The sequence below is a fragment of the Triturus cristatus genome, chromosome 10 (genome assembly GCF_964204655.1).
Source record: "Triturus cristatus chromosome 10, aTriCri1.1, whole genome shotgun sequence".
NCBI lineage: Eukaryota > Metazoa > Chordata > Amphibia > Caudata > Salamandridae > Triturus > Triturus cristatus.
In genome coordinates, this window is record NC_140593.1 from 59,489,370 (window position 1) to 59,507,992 (window position 18,623).

Consider the following 18,623-nt stretch of genomic DNA (forward strand, 5'->3'; position numbering starts at 1 on the left):
TAATTTCAGGCAATTTATATGAAACTTGCATGCAAAAAGGACCCAAAAAAGTTTTGCTCCGAAATACTCATTTTTTGTGGGCCGGCAAACCGCTATAACCCACTCTATTAAAAATAGGGTTTGCTTATTTCTCTAAGAGTAATCAGAGTAAGCTTTTTAGCCCCCCCTTTCAAGTTCACGCGCCGCCACTGTAGAAGTGGGCTCCCATCTGTACGAGCCATTTGGGAAGAAGAAAACATTGTATGTAAATATCCTTCCAATATGACCATTTCTGTGATATCAAGGAGGTGGGGGTGGGGGGTCAACTAAAAATGAAAAACTGCATCAGACCTTACCAGATTTAAAAAGGTAAGCTACCTTGCAACTATTACTTAATAAAAACAAAGAGAACAATGTTGGAATGAAACAGTGTATTGATCAGTAAAAAAACATTGTTACATTGCAAGTAAACTTGTTAGAAGTCATTCTGCATAAATTACTAAAGTAGACATCTTGCCATCGTGCGATCTCGCGTGGCACACTGTTCTCGCTTCTTGCTGTGTGGGACCAGTCTCAGAGCAGCTTTTCACAGATATTTGGAGAGCTGGTTCCTGGACAGCAAGAGCTCATCCGTTCGTAAGGCACTGACGGGATGGCAGGTTTCCCCATCCCTGCTCTGTATGTAAACATCTGCTCCAGGCGATGCTTGTTCTTTGAGATCCAGGAACTGGAGGCATGGAGCAGAGAGCAAACCAGGGCCCAGGGCAGCCCGATTCAGAGCTCATCGTGCTGGTAGGTGAATTCTCTGGCAGAAATAAACCCATCGCTGTCCTCGTCTTCCTTATCAAAGATGTCCTCCACCAACACATCGTGGTGGGTATCGTTGACTTCGGTGCCGTGCCTTTCAAACTCCTTCTTCAAGTACACCTTCACCTGGAGGGTTTTACAAGAGAGGGGGAATTAGTTAAGACTTTGTGGAAATATGTATGTTATACTATATATCAACCATAGAGTAACCAAGCCATCCTCACCCAGACACCTAACCCTTCACCGCACATGTAACAATGAAATAAAAAGAATTTCTACAGGGCATGGTTGCCTGAAAGGCGTCCTGGCGCTGAGCTGAACAGTCCAACAGTTCCTACCTCAGCACCAGATTTCAAAGTAAACAGCCAGGTTTTGAGAAGCTACCTGAATTGACTGAGGTCCACAGTCCTCCTGAGAGACCTTGGCATTTCTATTCATAAATGAGAAGTCTGTACGAACAACGCTGTACCCCCACCCGAGACAGTCTATTTTAGACTGCAAATAAGCAGGTGTCCCCAACCAGTTGATCACGAGCTACCAATAGCTTGCAGAAACCGTCAAAGTAGCTCCCAGGCTCGAGTTCATTTTTAACTAGGAACTGCAATTTTCCTTTTAAAGTTCAGGAAAGGCTGTGTTTATTTTGCATGTTTAGGCTGCAGATAGCAGGGCCTGAAAATGAGCAGTGGTCTGCTCATATTTATGACCCATGTGGGTCACAGAGGTTCAGAACTGAAGCATTGAGGTATTGAACTCTTGAATAATAATCGTTTTCAACTAAATATTGGAACAGGAGAACAACATTTTATTACTGAATGCTTTTAAACGAGAGAAAATTAAAATGAAGAGTTAACTTAATTTAAATGTTCTCCCTTTTCAAAGTGTGGCATTTACAAACAGCAGGCAACTTGCTCCCGGGTGACTAGTAGACAGAGTGCCATATGTATAACTGAACAAATATAGTCATCATTTTCTTTTGGATGGGAGAAATTTAAAGTGAAGAAAAATGTTTCTATGAAACATTAAGTTTTAATACTACTTAAATTAAGCAAAGTTCTAATGTTTTATGAAGCATAGTTCTTCACTTTAAATTCCTCACATTTAAACAAATAACTGTATTTTCCGGTTATAAATATGGCCCCATGTCTACAAGTCACTGCAAGTAAAATGCCTGCAGTTTGTAAAGACTGACGTGGGAGAAAGTACAAATGACAAGTTTCAGTTGAAATTTCTCCCATTTCAAAGTGTCACCTTTACACACAGCGGGCATCTTGATCTCAGTGGCTGGTAGACACGCTGCCATATTTATAATACAGCCATTTTTCTTTTTTAAATGGAAGAAATTTAAAGTGCAGAAAAATGTTCCTTATTGCAAACATTTTTGCAGAAAATTTTTCTGCACTATAAATCTCTCCCATTTAAAAACAAAATGGTTGTATGTTTATGCAGTACCTTTAACAGTGCCACATACAGCGAAAGGTATGTCCTGCGCCACACGTACATAGGACACAGGCTCGCCGTCACCTATACACAGATATCCCATTCTCTCAAACACATTTTCATACATCCCCACACACCATGCACTCACCGACGCACATGGCAGCCCTATCATAGTACCCCTTCTAAGAGTATTTTGTTCAAACCATAGTACCGGGCTCCATGGACATCAGGTTTAAAGTCAATGAAGCTGGGGGAGGGAGTGTCTGGTAACAATGCCAGAGTTGCTTCGCCTTCAGTAGCTAACGTCGATTTTCACTGTTCAGAAGTAGCTCTCATTACAGAAAAGGTTGGAGACCACCGGTCAAAAGACTGGCCTCTGCAGAAAGCAAATTGTGGTCAGGGCAATGCCTTGTAAACGTGTTCCGCAGGTTCACAGAACAACTTTACTGTAATTGTATTTATGAAGCTGAAAAGGCATACGTCCCTTTCTTAAAAAGTGTTCACTCATTATATAGTTTAAAACTGAATTTACGTTTTTTTTAAACCGTAACAAGAGGAATGCTACCCAGCCTCATGGAGCCAAACCAACCATTGCTGCTCGACCAGATGTGCCAAGAAACATTTTTTCTCAAAAGGAATAAACATTGTTACGTCAAAAACACTAAAGATACCTCTTGGTACATTCTGCAGCTTTTAGAGATAAGGGTAACTTGCTTTTCTCTCTAACATTTGGAAACGGGACTATTGACAAGGACTTTACAAGATGAAATCCCAAAATTGTCAGATATGGCTGAACAGTCTTCAGTATCGCTGCCCACATCGATGGACTGCGACTGCCAGTTCGTCAGTGAGAGGACCCCCAGTATCGCTGCCCACATCGATGGACTGCGACTGCCAGTTCGTCAGTGAGAGGACCCCCAGTATCGCTGCCCCCATCGATGGACTGCGACTGCCAGTTCGTCAGTGAGAGGACCCCCAGTATCGCTGCCCACATCGATGGACTGCGACTGCCAGTTCGTCAGTGAGAGGACCCCCAGTATCGCTGCCCCCATCGATGGACTGCGACTGCCAGTTCGTCAGTGAGAGGACCCCCAGTATCGCTGCCCACATCGATCGACTGCGACTGCCAGTTCGTCAGTGAGAGGACCCCCAGTATCGCTGCCCCCATCGATGGACTGCGACTGCCAGTTCGTCAGTGAGAGGACCCCCAGTATCGCTGCCCCCATCGATGGACTGCGACTGCCAGTTCATCAGTGAGAGGACCCCCAGTATCGCTGCCCACATCGATGGACTGCGACTGCCAGTTCGTCAGTGAGAGGACCCCCAGTATCGCTGCCCCCATCGATGGACTGCGACTGCCAGTTCGTCAGTGAGAGGACCCCCAGTATCGCTGCCCACATCGATGGACTGCGACTGCCAGTTCGTCAGTGAGAGGACCCCCAGTATCGCTGCCCCCATCGAAGGACTGCGACTGCCAGTTCGTCAGTGAGAGGACCCCCAGTATCGCTGCCCCCATCGATGGACTGCGACTGCCAGTTCGTCAGTGAGAGGACCCCCAGAAAGGGATAGTCCTTCTGCAAGATTATATGGAAGTAAGATATTGGGTGAAAAGAAAACGTTTAGACAAATGGAGTGGGGGGGGGGGGGGGGGAGGGGAGGATCTCATAAAAAAAGCTACATGGGGACAAAGAAGGGAGGGAAATAAACCCCTTGTATTCTGGCACATCCTACCTGCTTCAGAGCAAAGCAGCAGCTATGGGTAGGGAATATTTTACTGCACCGATCTGGGATGGGGTCCAAGGGCAGAGGCCCCTGGTGTAGGGTAGCCATACTCCTGACATCCTATCTCTTACTTTTACCTACAGAGCCCCTAGTGCGGGCATTCTTCTTGCAGAATGACGGCTTTGCACCCGAGTAAACACTGCTGTGGCAGCCACACTGTCAGTTGCAAGCCCTTATAATAGGCACCATACCAGACTTTTCTAAACACTGAAAGAAGGTAACAATGTAGGTTTGATAAGAACTATGGGGAAAGAGAACCGTGATCTAAATTTGGTAATTCGTGACCAGGTTTCCCACCAGCACAAACCGCAAGCTGGGTTATAAGCGAGCTCTGCTTTAGAGAGGTAGTCGCCATGTCTACGTGGGTGCTACAGCTACAAGTTAGGGAGTATTTGGCCTTGTGGGGTCCATCGAGTGAATGATATCACAACAGACTTTATAATCATTCCCCACAGGACACTCTAGAATCCTCCCCGTTGGCGAGTGCTGAGGGAAGGTGGCTAACAAGACAAGCCATTTTCTTTTTAGAATTCCATGCATTTAATACAACAGAGATAGACACATTAAAAGGAACAGAAGTATTCCTACAATGACCAAACATTAACCAAGGTCCATGAAATATGCATAGAGCTTAACCTGCCGTGCATTACGTATAACGCGTAACAGCGCTTCAAGCACAGCCTCAAAGACATTATTTTAAGACTTTGTAACTCATGATGCTGATTCACGTATCCAACTGGCATAACGGTCTGTTCGGAGCGGTTAGCACAAGCAGGAGCATTCCCACACCTGGACCGGCTCAAACCTCTGAGAACGAGCAGCTGGTGAGAGTTTGAAGCGCCTTTGACCTGTGACGCTACCCGATTCCAACTGCAATAACTGGAGATTCAACCAAAAGTTGCAAAACAGTCAAGAAGATCATAAAAGATCCTGCCAGCGCAAAGCACAACTTGCACCGGTGTTGTGATAATGAACACACATTGGCGAACAACCTCCCCAAAAGTATCTCTACATAGAGACACACAAGTAGCAATGCAGTGCCCTACAGAGGTCTCCTTCACCTGCTCCCTTTCCCTCAGGCAATAAGCTCTGAATTCACTTGAACAAGGACATGAAATTAAAAAGAAAAATGATTTGAAGACTGCTATGCAGGTTCCACACTTTAGTTAAGAAAATACTATAAATCAAATTAATACTTGGGGCGGATCAACGCTGCTGCCCTTGTATGGAAACGCAAAGATATCACCATTCACCCTACACTCAACGACAATATCTGTTCGTCACTTGTATGAGAGGGAGAGGGAGGCGGGTGGACGGGTAGGGGTGGGGGGGGGGGGGGGGAGAGAAGAGAGAGAGAGAGAGAGAGAGAGAGAGAGAGAGAGAGAGAGAGAGAGAGAGACCGAGAAAAGATGAGAGCGTCAGACAGAGACAGAGCGGGACAGAGAGACAGAGACCGACACAGAGAGAGATAGAGACAGAGAGACACAGAAAGCAAAGATGAGAGAGAGAGAGAGAGAGAGAGAGAGAGAGAGAGAGAGAGAGAAACAAAAAGGTGAGAGAGCGAGCGAGGTGTGTAGAAACCAAGAAAGAAGTGTGTGACACATGAGGAAGAAAGAAGAGCATGAGAGCAAAGTGAGGTGAAAAAAAGTGAGAGGAGAGAGAAGAAACCAACAGAAAAGAGGAGACGATAGAAAAGAGGAGTAAGGAGAGAGAGAGAAAAAAACAGGAGACAGGAGCAGGCAGGAGAAAGGAGTGTCCATGGACAAAGGACAAAGAGAGCTCGAAAGAAAATGAAAGAGGAGGGAAGGAGGCTGCAAGAAAGGAAGCATTTGTGTAAGCAGGAAAGCAAAGAAGCAGCGTTGGGGAAGAACAGACGTTTGCCAGGGCACATGTCTAGCTGCAGCGACGCCCATGTAAGACAATGAGTTACAGCTGGGGGTACAGTAGCGGTCGAGTAGGGGCAACGCATGCTCTGCAATGCTGACATCTGGAGTCGGACCTCACATTGCCACACACAATGCCAGGGATGCCAAGGTCTTAGCAGGAGTGACAACCTAAAAGTGGCTGTACAAGGAAGGCTTCAGCTGGGGCTAGAAGCGCCTTTGTTGGTACAAGACATGGCAACCAGCAAGATGTCCGCACATAATGTGCAAGCAATGGCCCATGTGGTTAAGAGCCCATGATGGCGGACACAGACCAGTGGACAGGAGGGTTCTGCTCTTCCATTGGGAAAACTGCAAAGGCAGCTCTACTAAAAGAAGAAAACCAAACCAAAAACTGCCAACATTTTTCACATGAAAAGTCTGCAGGAGGGGGTTGGCACTCAGATTAGCCAGGTGAAGCTATGGGGTTGCTTTAGAGGAACACTTACCTCCTCCTTAGACAGCTTCCAGTCGTCGTTGAGGTCCATCTCCTGGAAGGATTCGTGTGATCTTGGGCCATTTCTAATATCCATGAGTTCGACATCGAATATCAGCGTGCTGTCAGGGGGGATTTTGCCTAGAACATAAATTCACATGTTAGTTACCTCCCTTCTGCGGTATGTTAATGAACCTCAATCAATGCGAAGGGCAGACAATAAGAACTCAGCCTGTGTCTCAGCTTCCCTTGCTCAAAAGTCCCACAGACTTCCCAGAAAGGTTTTCAGTGGAAGTTTGCATTTCGGAAAGGTAGGGCAGTCTTTAAAAGGATGCTATGAATAATCAAGAGACCTATTTCTCTCAGCACAGATACGGGTTTTAGAGACATCCTTGGTAATGGGCAGGGTTTTAAAAACAGAACCCTGATTCGACAAAATGTAATATCCAAAGAGAGCACTAAAATGAGAAACAACAGCCATGTGAAGAGTGGACCAACGGCTGGTCAATAGAAGAACAATGAAGGGGAGCCTATTCATGTGACGTCATTAACAAACACCATATTATATCATATATATATAGATTATACACATATACACACACACATACATGCATACATACATACACACACACCCATACACACAGAACACTGCTTATTATGGTTTTTCCAAAGTAATAAGACAGTGTAACAAAAGACCAACATGTGCCATAAATGAGGACATTTCTTCCTCGAGCACCGATATAATCAATCATTTTATACATGCCGATACAATAACACTTCCCCGCCGGCATCAGGTCGGATTAATATTTTGGCTCACCTAAGTGTACCTGTCCACTGGATCCAAGGTTCCCAGATCTTTACATATTTCTTATAAGTCGCTCGGGCTTTATACACCAGTTTCTCCATTGTGCCACACAGACTCATCCAGTTGACCCATTCAGTCAGTGTATGGGCACAGGAGTCTCGCCAGTAACACGCGATCTCTCTTCACCACTAAATAGCCCATAGCGGCCAGAGTTGCGACACTCTGTTACCACCCCCGCAAATGGCCATGACTCCCAGCAGAGTGATTTTAGGGCAAAATACAGGTCTATCATCCACGACTCTGCTTAGGGCTCTGTTAATGGCCAACCAGTAAGTACTGATGACTGGGCATTCCCAGATCATGTGCTATAAGGTGCTTAGTGAAGCCCCACATCGGAGGCAAGCTGGACTACTGCTGTGTCCCATTCGCCACAGCTAGGATGGTGAATAGTAAGATTTTAAGCTGGATGGGACGAAACGACATTGATATTGCCAACAGCCTGGACACCATCTTTGCCTCAACACACTCATCGTCCTCCAGGGCACCCAGGTCTACCTCCTAACTAGTCCCGAGAGCCACCAGGGGGCCAGGTGCACTGTTCATCATTGTTTTATATAACTGAGAGATTACAGTTTTGCCCAGTATAGAAGGCGATTCTGTCCTCATGGCCACCCTCCATCGACTGCCATGTACACTGGCATCTATGCAGATCAGTTCAGCTGAATGCTCCACTAACAGAGCAAAGAGCAGTGGGACAATAGGCAATCCCCAATGGATGCCTTTCTATACAGAGGAAGGTTGTAAACAATATCCCATTGATGCAGATTTGGGCCCGCAGGTCAATGTAGAAGGTTTCGACCCAAAGGATGAATAGAGGTCCGAGGAGCATTTTACGGAGGAAAGGAATTAAAAAAGGCAGGCATGGAACCAACTCAGGTGGTCCGTGTCGAGGAGTCTTTGCCTAAACAAAATACAGGCGGAGGCGAGCTCCAGCTGAGCATCCTCAGTGGGGAGTGGGTCGCTTGCACGATCTTGAGGTGGCCATGACCCATTCAACCCGTGCAAGCTCTATCTTGGGGGCTCTGATCGGACCACTGATGCAGAACAAAGCTGTGCACCATAGCACAGTCTTGACAGCCTTCCACAGCATGGAGGGGGAGGGAACCGTGCCACCATTACGGGCAAAATAATTTGTAATAGTATCATTGAGAAATTCAGCAAAAGAGTTGCCTTGAAACCACTAAACATTCAGGCGGAACGGAACTCCACCAGCCTACCTGCCAATTGTCAACATCACCGGGGAGTGGTCGTTAAGTCCCCTCGGAAGTATGCTTGTTCAGGAGATCTCATCAATGACTGTGAAGGTTCAGAGGTAGTAAATCGTGGAGAACGTTCCAATTCGGGCATGAGCAAAAGGTGTATCGCCTATCGCTACCATGGTGGAATTGCCAGACATGGAGTCTCAAGGTTTTGGCCCTTATGGACATGCCCTAGTATGTAGGGCCACCACGTTGGAGTCTGTATTGCATTGGGTTGTCATCACAGCGTTAAAGTCGCCGCCTATGATAGTCAGGCCAGGGAATGTATTGGCCAGGAGTTGTGAATTTTGCCTCCAATGTGAAATCCAATACATGAGGGGACATATAAGCGAAGGAGGAACAAGGCATGACCCTCTAAGAGCCCAGAAACCAGTATGAAGTGACCGGAGGGATCAGAGACACTTTGTTGACCACCAGAGGGAATGTTTTCTTTAAGAGGATAGCCACCTTAGTCTACCTCGAATAATTTTCCCAGGGTTACCAGTGTCTCCCCAGGAAGGAACAATTTGTTCCCAGTAAGTGTGTCTCTCGGGACATCAGGGCCATAGGAAAATTTGGTGATATATTGCATGACCGCCCACCTTTTGGTTTTATCCTTGAGGCCATTAAGGTTCCAGGGCAGTAGGTTCCAGCCTACAGGGAGACCAGAACATAGAGTTCGCCATCAGGTTGGAGATGGGATGAAAGGTTCATCAAAGGAGAACTTGAATTGCTCTGGCACCAAAACTAAAATGAAAAAGTGAACACACAAGAATCGGCCACAACATGTAGCCGGCAAACTTCCATCCCTCCCTACACTTCTTCCCATGAAGCATCTGTCACAGTAGTAACAGAAACCAACATGAATAACTCCAACATATAGTAAACAATACCAGCTAAATATATGCAAGGGAGGAACGGTATGACCGCTTATGCATCTGTGTATAGGGTAAGATGTCAACAGGAATTCTCAGTGTGGTGGTGGTGGTGGGGGGGGGGGGGGGGGGTAGGGGAGGCTCCCACTGGTTCCAAAGTTTGTCCTGTGGCTCTCTCGCCATTGGGGAATGTAGATGCCTTGAAATAACAGATTGCACATCTGCTGAACGGTGTCTCCTATTCCTCCACGCGGGAGCAATTTCCACCTATTGGCCCCATGCTCCTCGGTTGTCGAGTATGGAGGGGGAGAGGGGAGAGTGGGAGTGTTGGAAGTCTAGGCGCTCTACCACATCCTACCCCCCCCCCCCCCCCCAAGACCAGGCACTCTCCGGTGTATCAAAAAAGAGGGGCCTGTCTTTGTAGATGACTGAGACGAGCAGAAAAATTGTAGCATGTACTGTATCTGCATCGCCCAGAGTTTCTCCTTCACAGCTAAGAATGATTGGAGCTATTGCTGGACTTTGAGGGTATAGTCTGTGAACAGCATGACCAGGGATGATCCACAATAGACCGGTCTCGCCTTCCAGGCCTCGCGGAAGATAACATTCCTGTTCACAAATTCAGGAGTCTTGCGATCATTAGCCGTGGGCAGCTACCAGGGGCAGGAGCATCGCCAGGGACCTATGCACTCTCTCTACCAAAAAACAGGGTGACCGCTCCTCCGCCAGGAGCCCAGATTGAAGCCATTTGATTATGAAGCGAATCGGGTTGGGCCACTCCACCCCCTCTGTGATCCCTACAATGCGGATATTGTTTCTCCCAGATATATCCTCGCCCTCACCTTCAGGACACTTACCTTACACTAGAGGGTAGTCAGCACAGTTTGCTTGGAATCCTCTACTTCTGGGAGCCGGCCTTCCGCCTTTGTCACTCTATTGAACGTATCGTGCAGGTCCTGACTCAACAATGACAGGCTCAGTTAACCTATCTTACCCTCCAAGGAGACCCTTGAAGCCTGGATAGCTTGACATTCCTCTCACACCACTCCACGCTACTCTAAAGGACCCCACTCTATACCACTCACATTCACTCAACTCTTGCCCACCACATCATCCAGTCACCCAAAGTTTAAGAACTCTACCTCACCCACCTACCTACTTAGTCCTGCCTCACCCCTGTGTATATCACCCATTTATTTTGTAACTTTTTGGATATTAAGGCTGCATTCTGTTCTGAGACTCTCGACTCGCAGCGAATCAATATGTATACTATTGATACGTTTTGTATTGCTTTTCCCATCACCTTTGTTGTAAAGCGCTCCGATACCCTCGGGACTGGCTAGCGCTATGTAAAACCCCTAAATAAATAAATAAAAATAAACTCTACCCATGACACTCAACGCCACTCCACTGTACTACACTCACATCTACTCCACACAACATTCTATTGCACTCCATGACACTCTACGCCACTACACTCTGCAATAATCTACTCCAAAACACTCTGCTCTACGTCAGTCTATGCACCTGCATTCTACGACAATTCACTCCACCACTCCTCTCTACAACACACTGCCATTCTACGACACTCCATTTCTATGACACTACACGCCAATCTACTCAACTCTACCCCACTTCCTGACGCTCTATTCTGTGACAGTACTGCACTCTATGCCACTGCTCCAATCTATGCCCCACCACCCTACCACACTTCACTCTACACCACTTTATGCCACTCCAGTCACTGAACTCCACTCTGTTCAACTACACTCAACACCAACTCACACCACTTCACTTGACGACACTCTAATCACTCTACTTCACAACACTCCAGTCTATGACACTACACTCCACCACACTAACGTTTAGCCATGCTGAACAGCAGCTACACTGGTGTACAACATGGCTAAAACACATTGGTAAAGCCAATAGCTCTTGCATAGGCGAGTCTTATTGGCTTTGCCAATGCTTGCTGCCGCTGAGGGACTATGGTAAGGGAGCGTAGGGGAGAATAGATACAATGAACAAGGGTTTTATAGCTTGATGTACATTCACTTCCACCCACTTGACTTAATGACTCCTAAAACCAGGAGTGAGGCAAGTTGCAGTAGGATACACCTTCACCCCCTGAGTTGCCTCTTTTTGCAGTCCATGTGTTTACCATCTGGCTTTTATTACACTGCTCTATGTGCACCTCTTGATTTAGAAGCCCCTCACAGTTGGGCTCAACAAAAATATCACAGGTTTTGAGTGGACAACCTGTGGCTTGGACAGATGCCGGCGCTGGCTCGTCCATCCTGAACAAGGCCGCTGCAGATGTTGTCTGTTTGTTCCATAACTGGGTGAGAAGTTCAAAGCTCTAGCCTTCGCTTAACAGGTGAGTATACTGGAGGGTTTGAGTTCTACTTCTTTCAACAAATCTGGCTTTGGAGAGAGTCACTGAAGGAAACTTCCCCAATTTGTGAAAAGTATTATTTAATCACATTGAGCAAGGGCTTGGTTTCTTCACTACTCTTTTCAACAAATGGATTTAGACAGATGCGTACACCTGCTTCCAGTGATCCACCAAAGCAACTTATTGGGGATTTCCAATTTCCATCAACTGCATAACATGTTTGCTCAGATGTTTAGATGGGTCTCCTACTTCGGGAGTATAACCCCAAGATTCTGCCTCTCTTCCCTGACCGGATGCAATGTTCAATGCTCTGCTCATCAAGTTGCCCTCAACAGTTTTTCGAAGATTACCTGGTCTAGGGAAGAAGCATATCTAGACGGGACGCTAGTTGGTCATCAGTCGATGCTCATCAGACCCATAGTGCAGCGACAGAGATAAAGACTCTCCCACTAGACCTTAGGTGAAACTGCGTGCCTCTGTTTTTAGCTACGCTGCAAAACCCACTTTTATGCCACAGCTCAGCCTTTATGAAGTTACGTTTTATCTGTAACTTCTTCATTTTGGTGGGTCATACTCATGCAGTCTTGGGTACACGGTTGAGGTTTTACATACAAATAATTATCAGAGCCCTTTCATTCCTAGTTTGGTACTGCCTACTATGAACTACATCACTTCACTCCTGAAAACTGCTGGTTACAGGAGAAGAATCTGTGGAGGGTTAAAGGTTTGATGTGTTCAGTCAATACATTCATTACTAGAAGACTCGCCAGCTCACAGAAAGTAATCATTCAAGGACTTTTCAGGCAATTCGTATTTAAATTTAAATAAATAAATAAATTTTAAAATATCTACTACTGCTGTAAACACAACAGTAAAAGGAAAATCTGCTAGATACAATGTGTGTTCTTCCAAGCTTTAAATCAATGCATTCAACCAGGCAGTTTGGAAACAGCAGGACATGCAGTGCAATTTTCAAACACCAAGAGATAGCTAGCTCGTTTGGTAGAACCATAAAAATACAATGGTTAGTATATAATAATTCTTACCAGGCCAACCGGTGACGAAGGGAGGGTGAAAAAGGATGTGAAAACATCATGCACTAACTCCTGCGGAAGTGTCGCCGGCTGCCGAAACGTGTCATGCAAAGGCTTGGATTAGACAACTACAGATCTAGTGTTAAATGGAGAAAGAAGAGCCACGGGATTACAGTTATGAAAAGACATTTTCTTGGAGTGGAGGAATAAGGGGTTAGTGGTTTTAAAAGAGATTTCTGGTACAGAGTCCAGCACTCCAAGTGCTCGAAGTAAACACTCACAAGTCATCACAAGGTAAGTAGATTCACTGAGAAGTCTCACACATAAGCAGATTTTATAAAAACCTTCACCTTCAGTAGCCCATGATACACTACTGCACATTTGCACAACAGTGTGGTTCTAATACATTGCTTCCCATCACCTGGTGATATGAAAGTAGAACCAGAGTAATGTTCACCAGGTCACATCCACAGAATCCTTCAGGCCACCCTCACCTAAAGACCTTCCATGACCCCAGGATTGGAGGCAGGCCTGTACAACCCAATCAGAGCATACGTTCATGACTTTCCTAGTGACAGTTAGAATCCAGGATAAGCTTGCAGCTAGGTCGGCTCTCAGGTTCAAAGCGGAGACCTCCAGGTGACACGCAGGTGAATACTCACAACTAACAGAGCCATCATACTGGCTCGCCACACCAGTATCTCAGTCCACTCTGCCAGGGTACGCAGAGTAACTTCTCCCAAGCGCCTCATATATTCATCTGTTACTCAAGGGCAGCATCATAAGGGCAGAGAGTCAGGAATGAACTATTGAAACACTGAAAGCAGGTAAGATCTCACAGCCACACTGCATCACTGCAATAGCCCCTCAGACACAGAGGTCAAGTCCCACTAGGTAGAGTGAAAGACCAGGCTTGCATTTCAAAGAAAGTCTGCTACAGAGGAGCCTTACCTTTGCCCTCTTTCCCGTACCCCAAGCTGGAAGGCACAGTCAGTACCCGCTTCTCTCCTATGCACATCCCCTGCATGCCCTTATCCCAGCCAAGGATCACCTCCTTTATGCCCAGCGTGAACCAGACAGGCTGACCATTGTTATCTTTATACCTACAAGAAAATGCAAGAGATTGGTAGATATTAACAACATTTCAAATGCAACACTACTAAATAAAATAATGAAAATAGAACACTTCCCAAAGCATTTGTTCCCAAAATATGCCGAAGTAAGGACAGTGTGAAAGGACTTAAGGGTTTGAGGTTCAGAGTATAGGGCTAGGAGTATGGGGTAATCCAAAAGGGGTTTGTGGCACAGGAGTTAGGGGACAAGGGTTAAAGGTTAAGAGCTCAAGGTAAATGGTTATAGGAGGTTAAAAAGTATAGGCTTATGGTTAAGGGTATAGGATTGGATTATACTGTGTCATGGGCATGCAGTTAAGAGTAATAGGATTAAAATTACATGATTAATGATTTTTATATAGTTTTAAAGGGTCTGGGGTACAGCATAAGGAGTTATGGGTATAAGTTTTAAGAAGTTACAGTTATAAAGGATTACATGTACAGGATTAGGGATTCAGGTTAAGGGTTTGGGGTATAGGATTTATGGGTATAGGGTTCGAGGGTACGAGATAAAGTATTAAGGTTATATGATTATGGCTTTGGGAAATTGTGTTAAGAGCTCAGTGTACAGATGTAGACCTTGGTGTGTACTATTTGTTACACTTTTACCATTCAATCATGTCTCCTTCATGCTAAGGAACATTTCTTTTTTGTAAATACCTCTAGAAATGAATTGGTTTATTAGTGTTTGTACAAGTGCGATTGGGAGTCCAGTAGCCCTTGTCTGCTCTGCGGTCTCACAAATTAAGTCTCATGCCAAGACGTCACCGGGCATTTACTCGCTTAAACTTAAAAATCAAATCAAACACTCTGGTGACAGAGCTTCCCTCCTCCTGAGCAATGTTGGAGTGTATAGCAGCACTTTTGGTGGCCCAAGGCATGCCTATTGCCCACCTGCCAACACAACAAGATGACGGGGTGCTTAAACTATTTAACCATTCACCCGTATTCAAGAGATCCGAGTTAAATCCATTGTTCTTCAGCTCACTACGCCACCCCAGTTTGGACTCAAACATATCTAAATCAGTCTTGAACCTGCCCCTCATGGGACCAGTCCAGCCCGAACTGCCAAGCCGAGTTCTCCCTGGACCAGAAACCAGCATCCTGGGACCGGTTTCGGGGCATCCCCCATCATCAGCCAGGCTAGCCTGAATCCAGAGGCACAGTGTGTATGGGACCCATGTCTGGGCATACCCTGGGCCATTTAGGGCGAACACAGTTAAAACACACATAGGCTGCCTGTTTAATTCCCTGGGAAGATGTGGACCTAGAAGGCTACCACATGCCAAGTTTGGGAACCACAAGGAAGCGTTGATGGAGTGGGAGGCAATCGCACACCTCTGCTCGGTATGCACTCCTTTTATCCTTAACACTGACAATCATCCCTCACACGAGTGCACTGAAGCATGCACCCCATCATACTCTCATTCAACCAGCCCAGGCTCAGCCTATCCAGACTACAGGCACATCTCCTGTCAATCACAGAGATAGAGTGGTGCACCCCCCCCCCCCCCACACACGGCAGGGACACGGAGGAATCTAAAGGTCTAAATAGAAAACAATACAGCCCCAGGGCCACGCAGAGCAGGAGGCCTGGTCTCCTATTACTCCCTCTACGCACGCTGTAGGGAAGGAGAATACAGAGAAGTATTGAGTGCACCTGATTTTGAGAAGGTCCGTGGCTAGAAACAGAAGCCTAACCCTGAGACTCAGGAAGTAAAGCTGTCTGTCAACTGGCCCAATCTTACGGGAGTGACGTAACGCCATTCCGGACTTTCCAGCCAACACACGTAAACATGTTGGGACTTGTGGGCCCAAAACATACAAAAAAGAAAATGCAAGTACCAGCATGCTTGGTGCAAGCCTCTCGAAGCATACGCACTCATGTGTGCGGCATCAGCCTCTTTGGGCTCCTCTTCACCCTCAACACAAGTGAAATGCCTCCTACTCACTTCGAAGAGGCCATCCTCACCCTCCCAAAAAATGCTCAGTCTCCATTAGTGTATATGACCTCACAAGGCAAACACCACTCCTTTCCCCCTCTTGGAGAATCAAATGTTTGAAGGGTAAGCAAGGGCGCTGGTTGGACAGACAGTGGATGAAAGCGCCGTTGCACCTTGTGCAAAATCATCAGCCATCACGTGTCTAGTCCTGGGCTTCGTTCCGCTTTGGGGGTTTTAGCCATGGGCTACTTCTCTTTCACCTATTGAATTACGCATCAGATAACAATGCATTGGAAAATAAATACTCCAATAATTCCCAGGGAGCCTTGCTTAGTGGTAAGTGGCTGGTGGCAACTCAAGCCTAATTAAAACCAGACATTTGTAAAGCGCTCAGCCCCATTTGCATGGCCTCACAACGCTATGCAGTGCTTTAAAAGGAATTACAGAAGTGCATGTGCCCACTAACTAGAGTACGTGCGTGCTCCGGAGAAGTGCAGGTACTCCCCCATTCAATGTATTGCAGCAGTGCTGAGAAGTGCAGGTACTCTCCCATTCAATGTATTGTAGCAGAGCTGAGAAGTGCTAGTACTCTCCCATTAGATGTACTGCAGCAGTGCTGAGAAGGGCAGGTACTCTACCATCAATTGCATTGCAGCATTGCTGAGAAATGCAGGTACTCTCCCATTAAATGCATTGCAGCAGTGTTGAGAAGTGCAGGTACTCTCCCATTAAATGTATTGCAGCAGTGCTGAGAAGTGCAGGTACTCTCCCATTAAATGCATTGCAGCAGTGTTGAGAAGTGCAGGTACTCTCCCATTAAATGCATTGCAGCAGTGTTGAGAAGTGCAGGTACTCTCCCATTAAATGTATTGCAGCAGTGCTGAGAAGTGCAGGTACTCTCCCATTAATTGCATTGCAGCGGTGCTGAGAAGTGCAGGTACTCTCTCTCTCAACTTACAGAAGTGCATCACTGTGCATGTACTCAGTACCCAACAGTACCTGCCCATTTAAAGCCCTGGCGCTAGGTAAGTAAACAGCTCGCACCCCCCAGCCTCCCCGTGCTCCCCCCACGCTCACGTGCTGTGGAAGGCCGCCCCGGTGCTCTCCAAGGTCCCGGAGTAGTGCACCAGCAGGAGGTCTCCGTTCTTGGTCTTCCTCTTGCACAGGAAGGGCCGGTGCTTCACCTCCACCGTCACCTCCGGCTCGGGGATCAGAGCCGCCCCGCACAGGACGCCCAGGAACGCGGTCAGCAGCAGCGGGGACGCCATGGTGAGGACCGGGGACCACTGGCCGGAGGAAGCGCTGCCCTGGTGGAGACGTGGCAGGACTGGCCACGCCCACACTCGCCCCAAGAGCCAATCGCCGCACGAAACCTGTGCTACCGACTGCGCCCTCACTATCCACGTCACAGGGACTGGCCCAACCTTAAAGATCCCTGCGCATTCCACAGAGCCCAATCAGACAACCACGACGAACGTGCTAGGGGTGACTTACCAATGAGAAGCGAAAGACCGGCCCAGGTGTGCGCGCGCGACTAAAATTCCGAACCTGAACCCGCCCGCCTGGTACCGAATATTGAACTCCAACTCGTTCTCACGTCTGTCATCTCCCTGACGCTCAGACGTCTGTTGTCATAGAAACGAGACGCTGTCAGTGAAGCGCTGCTGTTGGATGAGAAATGCGGCGCCATCTTTGTAGAGGCTTGGAGTTTATTTATTGATGTGATTTTATACAGCATGAATATCACCCAAAGATGTTAGCGCGCTTTCGATAAGAACTATAGCTTTTTATTTGCAGTTTTATGTACAGCAAACGTCGCCCAAAGGCATCAGAGCGCTTTACATGAGCACAAGATTACTTTACAAAAGGTCAGATTTTTTTCTCTCAATAATGGACTGAAGTAAATACTCTCTATCTTATCGAGGGAGACAGGATGCATGCAAACAAATCCGATTCGGCTGGGAGACTCCAGATTTTTGAAGCCAAAAACGGCTTCATTTTAATTGTCTCTGTTATGAGTTGTAATTATTGTTATTATTTGTATTTAATGTATGTCTTTAAATGTATTGGAATGTGAAGCTTTAAGGGTTCCAGCATCTAGAATGTCAAGTCTTCTGTTATTCATTCTGACCTGTAACCCGCTTTGGATATGTCGTGGGTCTTTCCACTCCAAGAATAAATTTCACTATGGATTTGTAAATCTTCCAAATCTATGCCTCGTCATTGATTGAAGATCCTTTCTACATTTATTATTATTATTATGTGTTCTTATATAGCACTCAACTTACCCTTGGGCATCTTGGCGCTTGCGGGAACCCGTCCTGGTTTTTCCCTGTGAGATAACCCGTACTGGGCATCCCCAAGGTGAAAGCCAGGCATCCCGCCGTGGGGGGGCCGTTGTGGAGATTAAGCAAGCTTGTTGCCCAGAGCTGCATAGTGTGAACTCGTGCTTAGAGTGGGCACCGAAGCGAGAATTATCGAGTCCATGGACAATTGGGCTCCGGACCCTGCCGCGTCGGGAATTGAACCCTGGTCCCGGGTCTGACCTCTGCTTCAGGGTATGCCTCCTCTAACCAGTGAGCTACACTTCTCCCCACTTCTTATTGGCGACGATTTGTGGAGTATTTTACTGGAGACCCACTGACCTGCTTGTGTCAAGCGCAAGCATTACTGAACTTGATCTACACTCCTCACCTGTGAGGTGCATCTGCCGTGAGTCTGCTATCTCCATTTTTCAAATGTATTTGATCGGAAGGATTGACAACATGTGCGATGGCTTCGTGTGCCTAGCATCGACA

General features: G+C 46.7%; 1 protein-coding gene across 1 annotated transcript; it reads right to left on the reverse strand.

The window, feature by feature from the left end:
* Window positions 1-395: 395 nt before the first annotated feature.
* Window positions 396-17,222, reverse strand: FKBP14 (FKBP prolyl isomerase 14). Its single transcript, XM_085630415.1, has 4 exons — window positions 16,903-17,222; window positions 13,722-13,873; window positions 6,377-6,504; window positions 396-912 (listed from the first exon to the last, which is right to left on the reverse strand). Exons 1-4 carry the CDS (start codon window positions 17,091-17,093, stop codon window positions 754-756), a joined length of 630 nt encoding a protein of 209 aa, XP_085486541.1. The 5' UTR covers window positions 17,094-17,222; the 3' UTR covers window positions 396-753.
* Window positions 17,223-18,623: the final 1,401 nt, after the last annotated feature.

Excerpts from the sequence above, each read along its gene's own strand:
- FKBP14 (XM_085630415.1), bottom strand. The coding sequence starts at position 17,093 with ATGGCGTCCCCGCTGCTGCTGACCGCGTTCCTGGGCGTCCTGTGCGGG. Across the intron at positions 13,874-16,902 it reads GGGGCGGCCTTCCACAGCAC|GTATAAAGATAACAATGGTC; the intron begins GTGAGCGTGGGG and ends ATTTTCTTGTAG. Across the intron at positions 913-6,376 it reads GGAAGCTGTCTAAGGAGGAG|GTGAAGGTGTACTTGAAGAA; the intron begins GTAAGTGTTCCT and ends AAAACCCTCCAG.